General features: G+C 42.0%; 1 protein-coding gene across 1 annotated transcript; it reads left to right on the top strand.

Annotated features, from left to right (window-relative positions):
- Positions 1-256: 256 nt before the first annotated feature.
- On the top strand, positions 257-15,372 carry zc3h4 (zinc finger CCCH-type containing 4). The gene is made up of 15 exons (XM_070905825.1): positions 257-451; positions 547-585; positions 5,696-5,999; positions 7,199-7,306; positions 7,475-7,679; positions 8,186-8,340; positions 8,972-9,068; positions 9,286-9,419; positions 9,605-9,721; positions 10,331-10,442; positions 10,697-10,806; positions 11,058-11,524; positions 12,116-12,438; positions 12,573-12,821; positions 13,404-15,372. The coding sequence occupies exons 1-15, from the start codon at positions 372-374 to the stop codon at positions 15,089-15,091; spliced, it is 4,188 nt and encodes a 1,395-aa protein (XP_070761926.1). The 5' UTR covers positions 257-371; the 3' UTR covers positions 15,092-15,372.
- Positions 15,373-20,973: the final 5,601 nt, after the last annotated feature.

Here is a 20,973-nt window from a genome sequence, read left to right as displayed (position 1 = left end):
GTGCACCTGCGAGTCAAACTCGGAGGCTCATTTTGCCCAAGTCAGTCCCCTTTCGGTAATTTCCGTGAATGCGTACAAGAACGTTATTTGTCATGATGTCATTCTCGGGTAAACCCGCCCCCTTTCTCCTAGGAGAAGGCAGTCGGCCATTTTAAGTTTATCAGTCGTCATTTCACATCGCTACAGTAGGACGGAGAACGTCAGGACTCAATTTCATCATATTTCTCTTACAACTGTAGTGGAGAATTGCCTACTATGAACAGAAACTCTTCCTAAAATCAAAAACAAGTAGATCCTAGTGAAGTGACGCATAAGCCAGTAGATTCCAGTGTCGAGTTGTAATTTTTTGCACCTCAATGTAGCTAGAGGAAATGGCTGTGGAAAGCATGACTGTCCATCCAAACTCCCCAACTACCAACCACGAACACAACAGTCTCCTGACTGACGAAAGGTCGAGTAATTCTACAGTCATATTTAAATGAAATTATTTATTTGTCCTGTGCTTTTACACAAAAAGCCCGGGGTTTCTTTTTCTTTTTCTGTCAGAGGGATTAAACTCGCCTTTTCTGGAAAACGAGTACAGAGGTAAAGAACGCCATGTTGACACGACAACGCCAACTGGGAGGCCAAATAGCACCTGGGATAACGTTATTCCCTTTTATTTTATTACGTTATTTTATTACGTTACCACAATCAACGATCAGTCGACTCAAGCCAACTTGTCTGAAGAAAAAAGACGAGGTCGAAACAGCTGACCAATTATATTTTCACCGCCATTCTAGCCAATTCAACGATTATAAAGCATCGGTTAATTAACTTACTTGCCCATTGTTAAGAACGGTTAACTAACTAATTTACGTTAATTCAATCAATTGTGTGGGTGTGGTGACAATTAATGTAATTCCGCCAGCGCAAAAATCCAAACAATTGTCTTTTGCTAACGATGGGCCTATTTTCAGGCTAACTTAGCAACATTAGCTTGTTGGCTATGTTACCAACGAATACAGTTGGCAAAAGAGAGAGAGGCTAAGCTAATGGCTAATGGTTTTGTTCATGGTAATTTGCTATTCATTGACGATTCCAATCACAGCATTGTTGAATTAAATATAGCGTCTAACATTGTCAGACCAGCTTGATGATTGTTATTCATTTAGTATGGACCGATATTTTTTTACATATTCCGTTAAAATATACTCGTTTAGCGTTAGTTGGCGTAAACGTTTTGCCAATGCGAAGCAATTTGTTATTCAATTAGCTCTTGTTAATCTAACGTTACGCACTTAGAAATTGTACTCGAGTCGTCGTCTTTCGACCTAGATAACACTCGTTAGAAAGGGTATTTCAGCTTCCGAATACCCTTAGATTATTTATTCCCCTCAAGTCTTGAAGTTAACTAGGTTCAAAATATAATTTTTTGAAAGGTATCGACTAATCAGTTTTGTAACGTTAGCCTGTTACAGTAGCTAACGTTAGCTTTTTAACGCGTTTGTGCTGCTTGTTGGTTATGGATATTTGTCTAACAAATCACTTTTATTCACAGTCGTGCACACTGACTCGTCCCAAACATCCACAAAAGTCCCCAAAATGTGTAAAACGTCTGCAAAGCATCCCAGAAGTGTTTCAAGTCAAACACAAAGTTCCCTTTTTTTCCACAGTCACCAGTTGGCAAATTTGCTGTGTTATCCAGTTGGCCCCATTTCCAAATCCCACAGACCCCACTTGTGTCCCTGAAAGGTTAGGGAAAAAACTTTTTCAATGGTTTTGAGTGCAAATTGTGAAGAAAACCAGTCACAGTAAGTATTCCCCATTTTAATAATGGCCCTTTGCTTATAGAATTAATTAGGTCGTGGAGTCATCCACTGAGCTAATAATGTACCATATGCATGGTAAATCCTTTGATTCAATCATCCTTAACAGAGAAGAATAATCTTTTACTCTGTTGAACTTTAAGAATTTCACATTTTTCTGCTGGTAGGGGTGTGAAAAGAGATTTTACCATCAGTTTGGTAAAGTATTGGTGGATATAAATGGAAACTTGTTTGGCATAGTTTACATATATGACAGGTACTAAGTGTCATCAGCTGTACATTGATACTTGTGTAGAGTCTAATCAATAACTTTTTAACTAAATAACGCTTAAGCTTAAGCTTGTGTTGGTAGACTTAAACTATATTAACTCTTAGGTTTACACAGAGCTGACCTGTTATTTTTTTCTTGGGTGAACATAGAGAAGTCTGGATGGAGTTTGTTTGCATTGTAAGTTTTTCTCCAAACTGGCACATTGTTTACAGCAGGTGATGTGTGTGTAGTGTCTCCACAGGCTAGAGAGGCCGTCAGCTTCTATCCATAGTGAATCCCAGCTGCTCCCTATTCACAACAACCTGCTTCCATAATACAGCCAAATCCCTGTGCTATGGTAGAGAGCCCTCCTTTGTTAAGAGGGGAGTTTTCCTTGCAACAGGTCTGTGTGCCCTACTCTGACAGAATTTGAGTAACAGCCAGCTTCATAGCTGCTGATAGCTGATGCAGGGCAAAGAAGTTTAGCTACGTTTTAGAGGCCGGGAGATAAAAAGTTTACAGTTTTAATGTTAAATTATTCTGAGGAAAATGCACTGGGGTTGTTGGTTTCTGAAACAGAACTTTTCTATTGATACTACTAATATTGGTTAAACACACTGCATAGTCTGTATACGTTCATATTTTTGGAGCTACTTTGCATAGAATGACAGTGGAAAGATGGTAAAAATACATGTGAAACTATTTGGAGAGCATAGCAAGTGTTGTATTTAATTCTGGTTTTTGTTCAGAGCAAAATCAAATGAGCTGAAATATGAAGACTGGTTTTGTTGTATGATTTGGATTGTGCTCCTTAACAAACAGCAGATAACAGGATTTTGTCAATGGAGTAACTCTAGGTTTTATACCTCAAAAAACGGGCTTACTAAATTGTCTGGATAACTTTGCTGCATAAAACCCGGAACAGCCTCAAATCTGGAACAAGGACTGACGAAATAATATCGTCTCTGGGCTTTGCTCATCCAGATAACTTAGTAAACGTACCTCTTGGAGTAGGACCCTGATAGTTTCAGTCTCTGTAATGGCTTCAGAGTTAACAGCATCTGATGGGACCTCCGTACAATGTTCAAATATGATGATTTTACAAAGTTGTGTACTTTGAATTGTTTTCATTTTCTGTTCCAAGGGTGAAAAATTAATGAGTAGCATTCACTGGTAGGTTTGGCAGCTAGAAACAGGGTTCTGAATCAGTCATGGCTGTCTTGCTCTTCAGATGAACATTTTGTTCACGATAGAGAGACAAAGCACAGATTACTAAGGCTGATTATTGTGCTCTCCCCAGAGGAAGCTGAGGATGTGGTGGGGTGCCATGTGCACATACAGTGCAGCTGACATTTTGCCTCAGAGCAGGTTAACTATACCCACCACCTGCTTTGTCTTAGTTCGCAGTGTGCTCTTTGTAGGACAAAACCAGTTTTTGAGTAGTCAAATATTGTAAGGCAGTCATGTCAGTGAATAAGTGGAATCCTGTTCACATCAGCCTGGCCGTTGGCCTCACTCCCAGCCTGCTGCAGACAGTACTTGTCAGCCTGCTTTGGGTGTAGGCCTTTGTGGGAGAGCCAGGACCTAATAATTCAAATAGGGAGTGTCCCTGTCCTATTCTGTGCCATAAATCATATCACATCCTTGCCAATGAAAAGGGCGGACAAAACAATGAACCGTGTCAAGAATATGTACACCTTGTCATAAAATGAAGGCTGGTAGGAAGCAGGTCAATATTAATACTAATAATTTTACAAGTTTTAATGTCAAAACCATCTGTTTTTGGAATTTGAATTAATGGCTCAAAAGATTTGAATATGCTACCTTTCTCTAGTCAAAATTGAATATTTTTGAACATTTTGGGCTGCAGTAGGGACTTGGCTTGGGGACCAGAGGGTGGCCGCTTCAAGTCCAGCATGGACCAGTCAACATGGAGGTGGACTGGTAGCTGGAGAGGTGTCAATGGCAAGGTGCCCTTGAGCAAGGCTCCTAACGCCTAAACGCTTGAGGCACTGTACTATGTGACAAACCTATTACTCTGACATTTCTCCACATCAATTGCATGTGTATAGGATTCTGTGTGTGTGGAAAAATTAGTAACAGAGTGGAAAAAAATCCCAAAGGGGACAAATTAAACAATTATATTATTATTTCATTGCTTTTAAGCTTTTTAAAACTACGTCCTCCCTTTCACCTGTCCTCACTTTGTATTGCCTGCTAACCCCGCCCCCCCGCCCCAAACTCCCCAAAGCCACCAGTCGCTGTAGGAGGAGGCCTGCATGTGATCCATGTCAATTAGGATCTCATGGTTTTGCTCACATTGCCTCATGTGAGGGTCCTGCCCTGGCAGTTGACCACAGAAACAGCACATAGGTAATTCCTTTTCTGTCCTTCAAATACTAGAGTAGAATTGTGATCCTTCCGTCCTTGGGCATTTTGGGCGTTTGACCTTTTGTGTTTGTGCACAAGTACTGGTTTCTGCCAGATGAGTTGCATTTTCACAAAGTGTTTATAAAACAGGAGAACAAAATTGCATATGATGCTTGTGTAGACCTGGCTTGTGCAGCAAGAAAATTAGAATTCCATGTTTTTCATATGATGTGGTTAAATCCAATTAGAAAGATGTTCTATTGATTTTGACTGAGCTTGCAATCTGTACAAAGTAGTTAATTTCCTTAATATTTACACTTATTGTCCTGTGGCAGCTTGTTTGATGATGACATTGACATTGTAGGCCAACCTGGCGGTATACAACCACACTGCAGTGGATTTTTTGGATCTTATGCTGATTTAGATGTTTTTGTATTAGCAAGATAATATACACTCAGTGTATGCAAATGCAAGTGCTCTTTAATGGTGCTTAACATTGTAGTGCAGCCCTCACTTGTCTTAAGTCTTGAGAGGTCAGTTTTAGGTGATTCCTTGGTTGACTGTTGTTATTTGTTGTATGTACACTTTTTGAAGGGGATTCATGTGTTGAGTAGTGACATCTGTGCAAAATATTTCACCAGTAGTTTAAACAGGCATTTCTGTAAGAAATAGAGGCGCCGTGTAAATACAGCTGGCAGAGTCACAGGCACACACAAAAACACACTCGCATTTTATTCATGAATCGCCAATTGTAGTATACAGTTTCTGAAATCAAATCAGTGTTTATTCTTCCAACAGTGTGTCAGGTGTTCTCTCAAAATACAGAATACATTTTTTTGTTGTACTGTTTAGTATCAGAAATCTCCATGACGTTTTTCAGCCCAAATTGTGCCTCAAGGTCTGTCAGCTGGTAATTGTGATGTTTCTTGATTCTTCTTAAGAAAATTACTTTTGTAAACCCTTGTTTGACTCCCTCAAATGCAAATAACTTCACTTTAACAGTGGTGCGTGGTAATTTATGAAACTATAGACTTAATGTCTGATGTTAGATTTTAGACAACCATATCAAGCCTCTGTACTTGTTTTTCACATGATCTGCGACAGCTGAAAATAAACCACTAAATGTTCTGGGGGCGTTTTCCCATTGTTTTTTTTTAATTTTTACATTTACATTTCCAAAAGCCAGAGGTGGCTGGCAGTCTGAGCCACAGCCCATGAGAAGATGAGATATGTAACGTCTCTTCATCTGTATTCTTTACATATACAGGCCAGAGGATGGAGAGCTGGAGGAAGGCGAGCTGGAAGATGATGGGGGAGATGTGGCGGAGGAGGAGATGGGTGGAGGTATGTCCGCAGTAGGGGGAGGCGGAGACGGGGGTGATGAAGCAGGCGGAGGAGGTGAAGCAGGAGGGGAAGGGGCTGGAGAGAGGCCTCAGCGAAGTAAGGAACGCCACGCCAGCAGCAATTCGGACGATGAGAGATCCCACCGTCGCAAGAGGAAGAGGAAGAAAGAGAAGGAGCGAGAAAGGGAGAAGAGGAGGTCCAAGAAGAAACGCAAATCCAAATACAAAGTAAGAATATTGAGAAGTGTAGAACTGAAATAGACTCACGAGATCTGCCCTTTATTGAAAAGATACAAACCAAGTTCTTGTAACAATCTTAAACTTGATTTAACTGGATCAGAGAAGGCAAGACACCCCCATCATGGAAAGAGGCGTTCAGCCCTGATAAGCCTTGATGCAGAAAAGGCTTTGATGGGGTTAGTTGGGAATTATTATATCAAGCGCTAGAAACATTTGGCTTTACCGAAGATTCAGTTCAATGTATCAAAGCAATTTACCAGCAACCTACTGCAAGGGTAAAGGTGAATGGTTCCTTATCTGAGAGATTTGTGTTAGAAAGGGGAACAATACAGGGATGTTGTCTTAGTGATACCCTGTTTGTTATCTATATTGAACCATCGAGGACAGGGAACATAGAATTGGCCTTTTTCGCGGATGACGTGATGGGAATCATAAAAAATGTATTTACACAGTAAATTAATTAATTTACTGTGCAGGATATAAATTGATTATTTCCAAAACTCAAATTCTCCAATTCAGTGATGCACCTTCAGAAGAGATCAAAGAAAATAATGATTTTTAATGTGATTAACGATGTATCAAATACTTAAGGGCGTATATAACAAAACATTTATCAATGTTGTATGGGAGTTTTCATGATTTGAAGGGTAAATATCAACAATCAAGGCATGTTTAGATCGAGAATATTACAACAAAGAACTAAGAATGGAGGCGCCAGAAGAAATAATCCAATGGTAGAAGTGATGGTCAGTGCATATCATCAACAAACATTGAGGATTATTTCTAAAAATCTGTACCTCAGTATTGAATGAGGTATTAGGATATATAATCTCCAAGAAGTGTTCCATTTTATACTTGGGCAATATAACTAAAGTGGTGCTGAAGGAAGATAATTACTTGGTCAAAGTTCTACACACAACTGGCAGGAAGTCCATTACAAGAAACCAGAAATATTTGTGATGGAAAAAATGACTTATTCGTTAAGAGTGAAAGAGTTTAACAGAAAATGGGAAATAGTTTAGAAATAAAGACATCAGCACTGTATAATTATACTGACAATAATGTAAATTATGGTATGAAAGCTTTATTAAGCAAATAGTACTGTAAACATTACCAGTTGTAAACTGTAACCTCTTTGCAGTTGTATGTTTTTCCTCTCTGAATATATGTTTCACTCTCTCTCTCAGCGTCATGCGTCCTCTGATGACGACCACTCAGATTTCAGTGATGACTCTGACTACAGTCCCAGTGAGAAGAGGAAGTACAGAGAGTACAGTCCACAGTACCCCCCTTCTGTAAGTCTTAAGAACTAACCTTCCCCATACTTGCATTAAAATCTTGACAAATCTATTTTAATTGGATGTTTTTTAAGTAAAATATTTCATTATTCCTGACATGTCAGTATTAAAAAATAAAATAAAATGGGGAAAGTAAAATCACCTCATACATTTACCCGTCTCTAGTCTCATGGGGGCTACGGCAGCTCAAAGAAGGGCAGCTACATGAAGATGGACAAGCAGAGTTATGTAGGCTACGATGAGTATGACGATGACAACTTTGAGGGAGAGGAAGACGAGGACATGGTGGAAGAAGACTATGACGATTTCACTAAGGAGCTCAACCAGTACCGCAAGGCCAAGGAGGGAGGAGGCGGCCGCGGCGGACGAGGTGGGTCCATGGCAGTCGAATTAAAGCTGTTGAAGTTGAAAATAGACCTGTTGCATTACATATTCTGCTGCATGCTAAATATTTGCCCAGTTGGGATTTAATCCAGTTCAAACATATCGGATAAAGTCCGTAAATGGACACACAGCAGGTCCTCTGTCTTTTCTTAAACTACATTTATAAAGGTGTATTTATTTAATAGGCTTGTAATATTATACTTTGAAAGTGTATGATATTTTAATATTTCACTAAAAGTTTTCATGGACCTTTCAGAAAGTAAACACGCTTTTCAAATAATGTGCCACTGTGTGACAAAAGCTTGGTAGCAGATTCACCGCCTTGTGCTTGCTGTTTGACTTGCTACTCATTTCATTCATTTGCACAGCTGTGGACAGATGAATGAGCTGTCTTATCAATCCAAATTCCACAGATGCATTACTGAAAGCAACTTATCTGCCTCTATAGCTTACTCTCATTTCATTTCTCTCTATGTCTCTGTGTCTCTGCAGGGGGTAGAGGTCGTATGAAGAACCAGAGAGGCCGTGGAGGAATGAGGGGAGGGAGGAGGGGAAGAGGAGGAGGCAGAGGAAGAGGGGGTCGAGGTGGAGGAGGAAAGATGGGAGGAGACAATGACGATGGAGACGGCTATGGAGATGATATGGAGGTGAGGTTTAAAATTCAGAATGAATGTCTATGTCTATTTGCTTTGTCCGTAAAGTCTGTAAACAAGTTGTTATTCTCATGCTGTATTTTGTGTATTTGAACAGTTGTTTAAATACATTTCACATGGAAACATTCCAGTGGGGGAAAAAAAAGATTAAGTGAGAAAGTAGTTTATTCTGGATTATACAAATATGGAACATCTGTAGTGATTGTGGATTATCCCCTTTTGCTGTCCAGCACTGAGAAATCAAGCTTGTTGGTGGTTTTAGGAAGTGTGATTATTTCACTAGAATAATAGAATAGTAGTAGAATAATTATTTGAATTTAACTAATATTCCTTGTAAACCAGTTTTATGTCCTTGTCATCACCTAGCACTGTTGCTCCCATTTCCCAAAACAAACCAAAAACAGTACAAATTATTACTTTAAACAAATTAAGGGGTGAAACGGCCTTAACCAGCTCTCTAATTACCAGCTGCATTCTGTGGCCACAATGTCTCAGAACCTTTAGTCTCAATTCAGGAAAAGATGCTGCATTACTTTTCATTCCAAGCTGATGCTGAAGTTACATTTTGGGAAGCCTCAAGTAGGTGACACTAATGAAGTGACTCATGTTACATCAGCCCTTACAGTATGGAGATGATGACTATGACAACATGGGGGATGATGACTATGATGACTACTCAAAAGAACTCAATCAGTACAAGAAGTCCAAAGACAGAGGCAGAGGTGAGTCTGGACCTCAGGTAGTTGTCCAGGTTTGTTTGTCTTTTTTTGAAACGGCCACACAGTTCATCCAGTTCACTTTGCTTTAGAGAGTGAACACACAGGTGATAGTGATACACATTCTGGACAACTCTGACCTAGAGTCTTACTTTGATACCTGTGATACACTGTTGACTACTTATGTTGGCCGAAAATCCACTCACCCTCACTCTGTCTGCAGGTAAAGGTGGACGCGGGCGAGGGAGGGGCAAAGGAGGGCGGGGTATGGTCAGAGGAGGAAGGGGTCGAAACCGTGGGAGAGGAAGAGGTGACATGGGGATGGATGACGACAACAACGGAGACATGGACAACGGGGTAAGGCTTTTGTAATTCTGTGTCCTCATGCTGTAATTGACATATCAAAACATACCTGATAATCCAAAGTAGGTTAATGCAAATGGAAAGAAAAGCAAAGGCTGCTTCAGGACAAATGTCTTTATATTTATTAGACTAGGAATAAACACTCTCCTTCTGTATTGGTGTGTGTGTATGTATTTTAGGAGGGAGGTGGAGGAGGCGATGGACCAGGACCCGGGAGGAGGAATCAGAATGAGAAGCACCAGGATAAGAAAGGAAAGGCCATCTGCAAGTACTACATCGAGGGGAGATGTACCTGGGTAAGATAGCACAAATGTGCACTATTTTTGGTTTAAATATGTACGCTGACCGAGGCACAGTTTGGACTGTATAACACGGGACGTGATTTGTGATTCGGACACTTTTGTCTAATGCTACACGTTTGCTGGCTGCTTTCCAATATATTTCTTAATTTGAAAAAAATTCATGCTCTTTATATATTTCAGTTGCTTTTCTAAAGTGTCCAAATTAAAAATGTATCGTTTTCTCGCAAAAATCAAAAGTTGCATTTTTACGAGAAAACGAAAAAATCAAAAGTTTATTTTTGCGACAAAAATTGAATTTTTAAAATGTTTTTAATCAGGAACCACCATGTTCTAATATGATGATTATTGTCAAAGAAATTTGGCACCAGTGAACTTTAGCAAGATGCAAAGATGATGAATTTAAGATGACAAGAACTCTGGAGGCACCTTTCTACATTTAATACAAGGCAACACAACACAATAACGAAACAAACAAAAATACTTGATACTTTGTTGATTATTTTATCCTCTGTGGTCTATGAATTATCTCTTGGCAGCTCTCTCAAACTTGTCAGTCATGAGCCCTCAGACACACAGGTTTCATTATGGCCTTTTTTTCACCAGGGGGACCACTGCAACTTCAGCCATGACATTGAGCTGCCGAAGAAGAAGGAGCTGTGCAAGTTCTACATCACCGGATTTTGTGCCCGAGCCGACCACTGTCCTTACATGCATGATATCCTTTACTATCGACCACACAGAGAGAATATTTATTAGTACAAGGGAATTCTGGATATATTGATGAGTACCTGTTCGTCTGTCTCTGAATAGAGATAATGAAACACTAAAGCCTTTAGGCTAATTTCACCTAACTGAAAATATGATATGAGGTTAAACTCAGAATTCAGATGAGGAAATCCAGAAAACAGGGTCAGTTTCAGTTTTCATTACAGTTTTTTTGTGAGCGTTTCTCCTTGACTCCTATGGCACGTGAATTCCCCTGTAAGCTGTTCCACACCACAGGGAACTGTGTCAACGGCGATGAATGCATGTTCTCCCATGAAGCCCTCAACGATGACACCCAGGAGCTGCTTAACAAGGTATGATCCTCTACCACTGTATCCTTCTTTTCTCAGCTGTTTTCTGTGAAGACCTTTATAAGGTTTGAAATATTTCACTGTTGTATTATAAGTACATTCAAGTTCAACTTCAGAGATCTGAAATACAGCTTTTTAAATAAAACAGTTTGTGGGGTGAAATTGTTCAACAACAGAAACTGTATTTTATAAATGCCTTGAGAAAATATTTCAGAAAAATTATCAGTGGATATCTTTGTGACCTTGTTTTCTAGATGTTGGCAGAGGATGCAGAGGCTGGAGCTGAGGATGAGAAGGAGGTGGCGGAGCTGAAGAAGCAGGGGATCAACCCTCTCCCCAAACCCCCTCCTGGAGTTGGCCTCCTTCCCACACCTCCTCGGCCTGTTCCTGTAGACACCAACACAGGGGCCGGGGATTTTGGCGGGCCTGTGGCAGGTGACTTTGGGGGTCTTCCTGGACCTAACCAGGGGCCCATTCCCAGCAAAGGTCCCCCAGGACCAGGGCCTGTTCCTGGGCCTAACCCCTGTGCTGGTCCCCCTGTTCATGGCCCTGAAGGCATTCCCTTCCAAGGTGGGCCCCCAAATCCAAGTGGCCCTCCTCCCCACATGGGCCCCCCACCTCCCGGTGGTGGAGGGGGAGGTTGCGCAGGGAAAAAGATCCCCTCATTGTTTGAGATTAAAGTTCAGCCAACAGGACAGCTGGCTCAGAAACTGGCCGTCAGGTAAGAGATCAAAAATGAAAGGGAATCTTTTCAGAAAATGTAGCTTGTGATTTTTTCTAGAGTGACAAAGAGTTCTCATTTGTAAATCATTAAAGGAACACTCCACGAAGACTATCTATATATTGAATACCTCCACCATTTTTCAATCAAGAACGAGATATTATGTTACTTAGTAGGTTTACAGTTTGGGAGGAGAGGATGAGGCGGTGCTCACAAGCACTGGGTGCTGCTCCTCTGTAGGCTTCCAGCAAGTTGGCCAATCTATAGAAAGTGGCCTTTAGGGAGGGGGGGCCTTAAGGAGCTAAGACGGCTTGTTTCAGACAGAAGATAAAATGAACTGTGAATCATACAGAGCTACTCTCATTTTTATACAATTTACAACTGTGAATAATAGAAGACTTTAAAGAGCAACTTAACATGTCATTTTAGCTTGAACAGGTGTTTCTAATATTTTGTCCACTCTATTTACATACATGATGGGACCAAAATATTAGAAACATCTCTGAATATAATGCACTCCCATACAACACCACCTTTATCACCTTTCGGACAGTGTCTGAATCCTAACTGCTACTCTCCCTTCTTTATCAGAAGCCAGACTCCAAGTGGCAACCAGAGTCAGACTGCAGCACCTGGACCCCAAGGGGCCCCTGGTGCCCCTCCCCCCCACTTCCCTACTCCCCCCGGCATGATGCCCCCTGACATGCAGAACATGGGCCCCAATCTTGGGATGAACCAGGGGCCCCCCAACATAGGCCCTGGTGGACCACCCATGATGGGAGGATTTGCATCCGGTGACGGCCCTCCACATGGAGGTACTATGCCTCCAGGTCCTCCTCAGGGTGGAGGAAACTTCTTTGGTAATTTCTTCAATCAGCAGGACGGTATGAAGATGGAGGGAGTGGTGCAAGAAGGTGAGAGTGAATTTCAATAATCAAAAACTGAAAGACCAAGTTAGCTTTGGACTTATCGGTTGATTGAAGCACGGTATTTTTAGGTGATAGTTACTCTTTCTGTACTGAAGAGTACCCTCACTGTTCCCTCTCAGGTGACACCTACCAGGGTTTTGCTGGCATGGACGAGAGAGGAGGAGCAGGGAAATTTGGTAATCAATCAGGTGGCCAAGAAGGCTCTGCTAATGGAGCGTCAGCCAATCAGGGAGGGATTTCTGTGCCTGACTTCCTGCCTCCAGCGCAGCGCGTTCTGTTCATGAGGATCCAACAGAAGCAGCAGGAAGAAGAGGAGAGAGCTCGCAGGATGGCCGAGGGAGGAGCAGAGAAGAGTAGAGACACTGAAGGTAGAGGAAAAGCATCTGCACCTGTTTGTGTATAAACTATTAGTCATTGTTTTGTGATAGTGAGTTGTTGTCGTCCTTTGCTTATCTTTTTGTCATTTGTTTAAAAAAATCCCCATTTCATGTATATATTTTCCTTCATAGCTAAAACACTGTATATTTAGTAGGTAGTCTCCAGGAAAGTTTTACAGAAAAATACTGTAGATTCATGAGAACACATGTAGTTATAGGCAGGCTTTCATATGTATACTTGTTGATTGTTATTGTCGACTTATGTGAATTTAATGGTCTAGTTCACATAATGCGCAGATGTGGTTGTCAATAAAGTAAGCAGTATCATTGCTTTAATCATTTTAAGGGCCCCCAGCAAATTCAAAGTTTGCACAATGTGACAGTAATACCATTCAGAAGATACGCACTTTCTCCGCTAAACTTCCCAACAGTTAACAGAAACCACAAATATCTTTTTTAAGATTCCTTCAGGGTTAATCACATGTGTGTCTGGTGTGAAATGTATCTATTTGGGTTTTTATTTTCCTAACAAACCAGAGTTAACACCCAAGCATGTCTGTCCTCCTTTCCTAGGTGACTCAGGGAACTGGTACTCCAGTGAAGATGAGGATGGCGGTGGTAGTGTGACTTCCATCTTGAAGACGCTCCGCCAGCAGACCCAGGCTCCTCAAAAATCTGATGGCCCCCCGAGTGATCCTCGCCTCCAGAAGGCTTCTCCTGCCAACGCTCCGGCTCGGCCAGCAGACCCCCGCTTGGCTCGGGACCCACGCCTGGCACGAGGTGCAGAATCGGGCCAAATCTCCGACTCCACCCACTCCATGTCCGCTCCATCTTCCTCTGGACCACCTGCAGACCCCAGGTTAGCCCGGCTAGCTGCTGCTACTTCAGCTGGATCCACCTCCCACTCGCCTCCTGCTTCTAAACCAGAGCCTCCTCTGGTCTACAAGCCCCCGCCGCTTACCACCCCAGCAGCAGAGGAGGAGGAGACAGAGCGAGTTCTCAGAGACAAGCCAGTGCCGATTCCTCTGGACCCACTCATGGGTATGGCTCTGAGAGATCCACGCTCACAGCTACAGCAGTTCAGCCACATCAAGAAGGATATTGTTCTCCACATGCCAGCCTTCTCCAAAACCATCACCTGGTCGCCTGAAGATCTCCTTCCACTCCCTATCCCCAAGCAGGATCTCCTTCCACTCCCACCAGGCATCCCTCCTGTCTCTTCCATAGACCCACGTCTGTCCCGCACTCAGCAGCCGCTCCCTCACTCACAGCCTCCCCCCGTGCAGCCTCCTCCCTCATTGGACCCCCCTGCTCCTTCCTCCTCCACCTCCTCCCTCCCAGATTTTGAGCTGCTGTCTCGGATCCTGAAGACTGTCAACTCCAGCCCGTCCCAGACTCCCTCCCCTCCTCTCTTACCCACCCCTGTTCCCCCTGTGTCGCTGCTGGGTCCACCTCCCCCCATGCCTCCTGCACCTGCGGAGAAGCCTGTTGACCCCCGTGCGGCCCGTAAAGGCCCCACAGACCCCCGTCTGCAGCCTCAGAAGTCAGCACTGAAGCAACCATCAGATCCCACGCCTCCTCCTGTGTCCTCTACCTCTCCAGCAACGACATCTAGCTCCCCTCCCCCCACCATTGCCCCATACGACCCAAGGCTGCTCTCCTCAGGTGGGGCAGGACGCAGTGTGGGAGCCGGGGCACCAGGGGGAGCCAGTGTGCTGAGCAGCATCAGTCTGTATGACCCTCGGACTAACAAACCAGCCAGCCCTGGTACCAGCAGTGGCTCTAACAACTCCCCCAATTCAGCCAGCACAGAGTCCAAACCTAGTGACCCCCCAACTACTAAACCGAAGTCCAAGGAACCCCTGTTTGTTCGGAAGTCTGCGTTGGACCAACCAGAGCCGGAGAAAAGTGGAGAGCAAGGGACCGATCGATATAACAGCTATAACAGGCCCCGGCCTAAACCAGCACCCTCGCCTAATGCCACGGTCCAGGGAGGGCCCGCTGCAGCCGGGGCAGCCGCAGCTGGAGGTCAGGGTACTCCTGGAGCTGCTGCAGATCAGGGGCCCGCGGGTGTCCACAACCTACCAGTATCCTCTCTGTTTGGCGTAGTGAAGCAGGCGACCAAGCCTGGCGGGACAAGTAGCCCCTTTGGAGGCAACAGCCCGGTGCAGTCTGACCAGGCAGCCACAGAGCAGGACAACGCTTCGCTGAAGGAGGTTTTCAAAGGCTTTGATCCCACAGCCTCCCCCTTCTGCCAGTGACCCCTCAACCATTGAACCCTAAAGCCCATCCTGTGGTCGGACATTGGCTTGTTTAAACACTTTTGGACACTGAACAGCTCAGTGAAAGGAGAAAGAAAAGCGCACTGAGGCAACTGCCTGTAAGACTGGTTAAGAAGACAAACTTTTGTGAACAAGCATCTCACGACATGTTTCATGCACACACATTCACACAGACACCACAGTGTTGCACATTCAGATTCTATAAAAGACTCTTGGGTTATGGGAAGGGTTTAAAGTTAAATCTCTAAAGTTCTATTTTAAACAAACTTATTGATGTATAAATAAATGTATTCTCTTCATCTCAATGCTTAATGAAAACTGTTATTCAGACAGCAGCAAAAACATATTTATATGGAATGAACATTTTAGCTTCACATCTTTTTTCTTTATCCCATTCATTTAAGTTCTTCGGTTCAATTCTTTGTACATTTACATCTCATTTATAAACAGTTTGATGTGCTTGTCTATATTTTTGGGCAGTCAAAGTTGACAGTGCTCTTGGCAGATGAAAACATGGGATACATGCTTATTTGTGGTGTTTTTGTGATTAAATGAACTGCACTGAGGCAACTCCTTTAACACCGTTGCCCATCAGAAACAAATCACCCTCTATATCACTGCCTTTGTGCTCACGGTCCTCTTTAACCCCTGTGCAAACTGTTTAGTTTTGTTAAACAATAGCATACATTTTGTCATTATGACTCACCACGTTACATTTTCTGCAGAAACAATTGCAAATACCTACTAAACTTCAATCTATATTCTGCTTTTTTTTAGTATTTATTTTTCTACTTCTTTGCACTGTCAGTTTGTGTCCTCGGAGGGCTGTATTAATGTTTTTAATGTTTGTCGCTCCTCCAGCTGTTCATATACTGTTTCATTTCAGGTATTTAGCTCTTACCCAAAACAGGTAATTTTGCTGGTACAGGAAGTGAACTGTGACCTTTCAGTACTGCCTCTCTTAACCACTACACCACTGTTATTCCTTTTTCTCTGTTTACTTCGTTCTTAGTTTACTTCACGTGAACACGGAGAGCTTCTAGTTCATAAGTAACAGCTTCTGTAGCTTTAAGTTAGAAGAGATGGAAAAGAGACGTCGCTGGTCAAAAGGATGACAGCCGCATGCCCACGTCCCTCTCCAGTGGCAGATTTCAGCTAGATGATGGTTAGCCATAGGATCAGTAGGGAACATTAAACAAGTTTGTGTTTTTTCTCTGCTGAAAAGTTGATTTCAAAGGTTCAACCTGTAATTAGTCAGCCTTGGGTTTTTTTCCACCTCGATCAGAATAGGACGCTTTGACTCACTGACTCAGAATTCACCATCTAGCCTTTAGCTTTTAGTTATTTTGTTTTTATTGACTGTTTTGTTAAGAGTTGAAAGAAAACTGCAGGTTTCTGAGAGTGGTTGGTGGAATGGGATAATTTGCAGCCGCACAGCATCATTTTATAAGCTTTTGGCTTTAGTGGCTGGTGACAGTGTGACAATCATAAACTAGACTTGGACCTAAAATTGAATTAATGCATGAATATTGCATTTATCTGTGCAGGTGCTCCCTTTACTGTCAGTCTGAGCTCTGCATTAGGAGAATCATGTCATTCAAATATCATATCTTAACATGACCTGTGTTAGACTGACCATGATTTTCTCTCTCAGGCTTACAGCAAAAGAAGTGCATACTTCATGGTTGAAATATTCATTTGGGATGGATTCACAGTTAGAATAAGTATTTAAATCTCTTCTCCAGAATCTCCCTTCCTAGTTTCTACCCCTTACCTAAACAGTTGATGTCAGATGTAAGTGCAACATCTGAATCAGGGTGAGGATAAGCAGTTCCCGTTTCAACCTGATCAGCCAGTGATTTCAATGCCTGGCTTTTTTGAAATGATCTTAAAATGTGGGCTCACTGTTGTGGAGCTTATAGAAGTTTTTGACTTCCAGAAGGTTAAGATTGTACAACGGCTGTCAGGATTGTCTTCGACCGTCTTGTGTATAAATGTTGATCATTTTAATTTATTTTTTTATACTTGGGTAAATATACTTCCTCACTTGACATGTTTGGACTGAAATCATTTTATATGTCAGGAATATGTGATTACCTCTCACCTCAGTGGGATGTAGGCAGCCTGTGACAGTGTGAAGGGAGGAGAAATATGTATTTTTTTTTATTTGTTTTTTTGTATTAAGATTCAAACTAACAAAAATCACTATTGCTCCCTCCTGCCAGGCCATGAAAAGGCCTGTTAGGAGGCTGAGTGTCAGCTATAGCAAGCGTGGAAGTTATTGTTGATTTGTTCTTTCCTTTATGGCTTTGATGTTTTATAAGTTGTTTTGTTTTTTTTTCTTGCTATGTAAATTTGACCAGTACCCTGTCTTTGGAGGAGTTTTCTAACTGTACACTGTAGGTGAGGTTGTCAAAGTATTTAAATAAAGTTGATACATGATCAACCAGTTAAAACAGTTTTCTTCTTCTTTTTATTACCTCGGTTGAGCTTCTCCTCTGGCGTCATCTTCAGACCATTACAAAACATAACATTTTTGCCCTACTTTCAGTCAGGATCTAAGAAGAGCAAAGTCTACATCTTTTATCCATTCAACCATTTTCTTTTCTGATGTGTAATGAGTGTTACAGCCTCACATTGATGCTAGTGTGGCTATAAACTTATAATTGTGTTATTTTTAGTGTTGATAGTAGATGCAGCCATGTATGTCATCACAGAAGTTAAAAAACTTGTTTGATTTTCCTTCCCTTCTTTAAAATATGCAGTTTGAATGGGATTGTGTGGTGTTCTTTCCTGTCTTTCCTGAATATGCATCTTGAAGAGAACCAGTAATGCTTATTTTAAGCTTTTTAGGGAACCAGACGGGTGGGGTTTATCAGGACTATTCAGGCGGGTTGAGCCTGATGTCACTGATTTGACATTTCTTTCCTGTTACTATTTATATTTTCTTTCCCTTGTGCTGTTGTTGTTCTGCCATCCTGCCAGTTAAATCATGAATTATTTGAAAATGACCTTTGACCCAGAATCCTAAATCCCTTCATTTTTTACAAGTAGGCGTGTTGCTGTCATCTTTACTGATATTGTTCCTAGCTATCTTTAGGCCTCCAGCGGTTGAAGCTGTGCAGCGCTCGGCCTCTGTGGATTTGGATCAGCACCCCAGCAGCACGCAGCCTGTTTCCTGGTAAGCTACGATCCTCTAGTGACTCACTTCCTGCTCCCCTCCCATCCTGCAACACTGGCTCCAGGAAGACAAACTATTCATCCAGTACCTCAAAGGTTTCCTATCACACACACACACACACACAGAGTTTATTGAGTATACCTATCTAGCTGTAGAATCGTGGATTCTACAAAATATTGAATGTTGTGTACATGAATATTGTACAAGAAAAAGATTTTGTTGCTGCAAATTGGAAAACTGCACTGCAGCCTTTTCCAAACCAAAGATCCAAAGATGCTTAATGGGGTTGAAATTTGGAGACAGACTACTGAGGAAATGAAAACTCGCTGATAAAATTCTGTGACAACATGTGCCTTGTGTCATGATGCATTGTTGTATTATTAAATGTCCATCAGACAAACAGCTAAAGACAGCCAACTCAGATGCTCAAACCAGCACACCAAATGCCTACCAAAATACCAGGTATTGTTACAAACGTCACTCATTTAGTCTATTTCAAACATGACGGTGAGGGTGAAACTAATAAACTAGAAACCCAGTGTAACCTGCAAGTCAGAACAGCTACTGAGTGATGCAAGCCGAAGTCATAGCCGAGTGGGCAGGTCTTAACACATACTGTACCCTCTAAATAAATCATTTTCTTTCCCACAGTGGTTCCCTGAGACACACCCACACACACACACACACACATACAAATCGTGGAGCTATAATTTTGGGAGGTGGATTCCTGTACTGTGCAACTCTATCCATGTGCTGAGAGAAATCTCTACCAGTATAACACATGTTTGAAGGGTCAGATTTTTTTGTGCACATCAGCAAATGTAACAACTGTCAGAAATGTGAACTTTTGTCTTAAAAACATTAGGAAGAATATGTTCAAGACATACTACATACATGATTCTAAACACACACACACACAGTACATACACCTTTTCATACACATTCCAACATTCATTATATTTATCAAACGTTAGTATGATTTCTATAAACAAATAAGACAACTGAAAACCTCTATTGGCCATCACACTGTATTCATTTTGATAGTGAAATCTGCTGGATTACATTATAAAACAAATAAGCAGTTGGGACCTTTGTTGCATGTCCTTCTCTGTCTTCCCTCATTTCCTGTCACCTCCCTGCTGTCGTCTGTCTAATAAAGGAATGCAATGGCCAAATGATAAAACTATTCTTCAGATGGCTTTCATTCTTTTAAAAATGTCTCGTGTAAAAAGAGGACAAATTGCAACATCCTCTGATAGGACAATAACAGTTTCTCAATTGTTTGTGATAATTATACCATGGTATGACAACAAATTTGTGCTTGCACAGCCAACTTGGAGTAATCCTTTTGAAATATTACTTGGCCAGTGTTTTCTATTTTCCGGCACTATTTCCCTCCTGGAGTTTCCCCAGAGTTCCCTGACACACTGACGAGTCATGTGTTCACTGTATCTTTTATCAGTAATCTGCTTAGCTCCCTGTTCAGGGAGGCTACCTGCGGTGAGTGTATATATAGAAGATCTGATCCTCTTAGAGGATGACTTCAGCTGGGATTTTGAGATTGACGGCCTGTCAGCTGCAGTGCTGTTTCTGCAATTGTGGGGGCGCCGTGTGTGCATACCGATGTTGACGGCTGGGCTGAGCCTTCAGTCTCCATTCAAAAGATGTGTTATGTCTCTCTCTGCTTGTTTGTGTCTGTCTGTCTCATTATCCTGGGAATCCACTGCTTCATTAATGTTATAATGCAGCAAAAAGTTCCCACATGCTGCACTTAACAGATAGGAGGACACCAGGGTTAATAGGGAAATAATGGAGACTTATTCCACCCAGAGGTCTGACAATTACTATTAAAGAGCTTCTTTGCTCAAAAACTATTAAACCGCATTTTCAGCTTATACCATCATCTGCGTCAAACAGAAATTAAAATAAAGAACACGTTGTTTTCCTGTGATAGTTTTCTCTCTCTGGCGCCCACACTCTCTGGTCTGGGAGTCTGTCTGTCTGTCTGTCTCTGTGAGTTGCTTGTTGTAAGCTGCTGCAGATAAGAGCGCTTGTTAAATGCCAAAAATGTATAGATGTAAATTCCTGCCTGTGATTCCCTCTCTGTCTTTGTCTCATTATGTGGGGGGACAGTTGAGCTGAAAAGCTGTGAATTCACTTGAACATAACTGCCAGACAGACTTTCCAAGTCCTGTGAAACTGCTGGTTAAAATACATCTGATGTTGCTTTTATGCTGAACAACATTTACACAATGTTTAAGCTGTTTTATTATCCTGTTTACAAGACTAGTAGGAACTGTGTGTGCTGGAGCTGACATCCCTGCAGATAAAACCCCACATACGACACCTCCACTGTGTTATGACTTGATAGCTGGATGTGCTGGGGATGACCTCGTAGGTCAGCTGTTGTGCTGTGTCAACTTACCTGATTAGTATTTTAAATGACATTATGTTAAAACCTGTATCCAATCTTCCAGAAGTTATATGTTGAGTTATATTATAGTTGTAGGAGTTAAAGGCACCAGTTATGGTCCAAATATATATATATATAAAGAAAATCGTCACTACCAAAAAAGAACCAGCTAACATTCCCACATTAATTGACGGAGGCACATTGACTTTTGACAAGCCAGATTTGTTTGAGTAGAACAGGTTCATATTTTGTATTATGCTCAACTGA

This window comes from Enoplosus armatus, chromosome 5 (genome assembly GCF_043641665.1).
Source record: "Enoplosus armatus isolate fEnoArm2 chromosome 5, fEnoArm2.hap1, whole genome shotgun sequence".
NCBI classification, from domain to species: domain Eukaryota; kingdom Metazoa; phylum Chordata; class Actinopteri; order Centrarchiformes; family Enoplosidae; genus Enoplosus; species Enoplosus armatus.
This window is presented reverse-complemented; position numbering and strand designations above follow the sequence as displayed.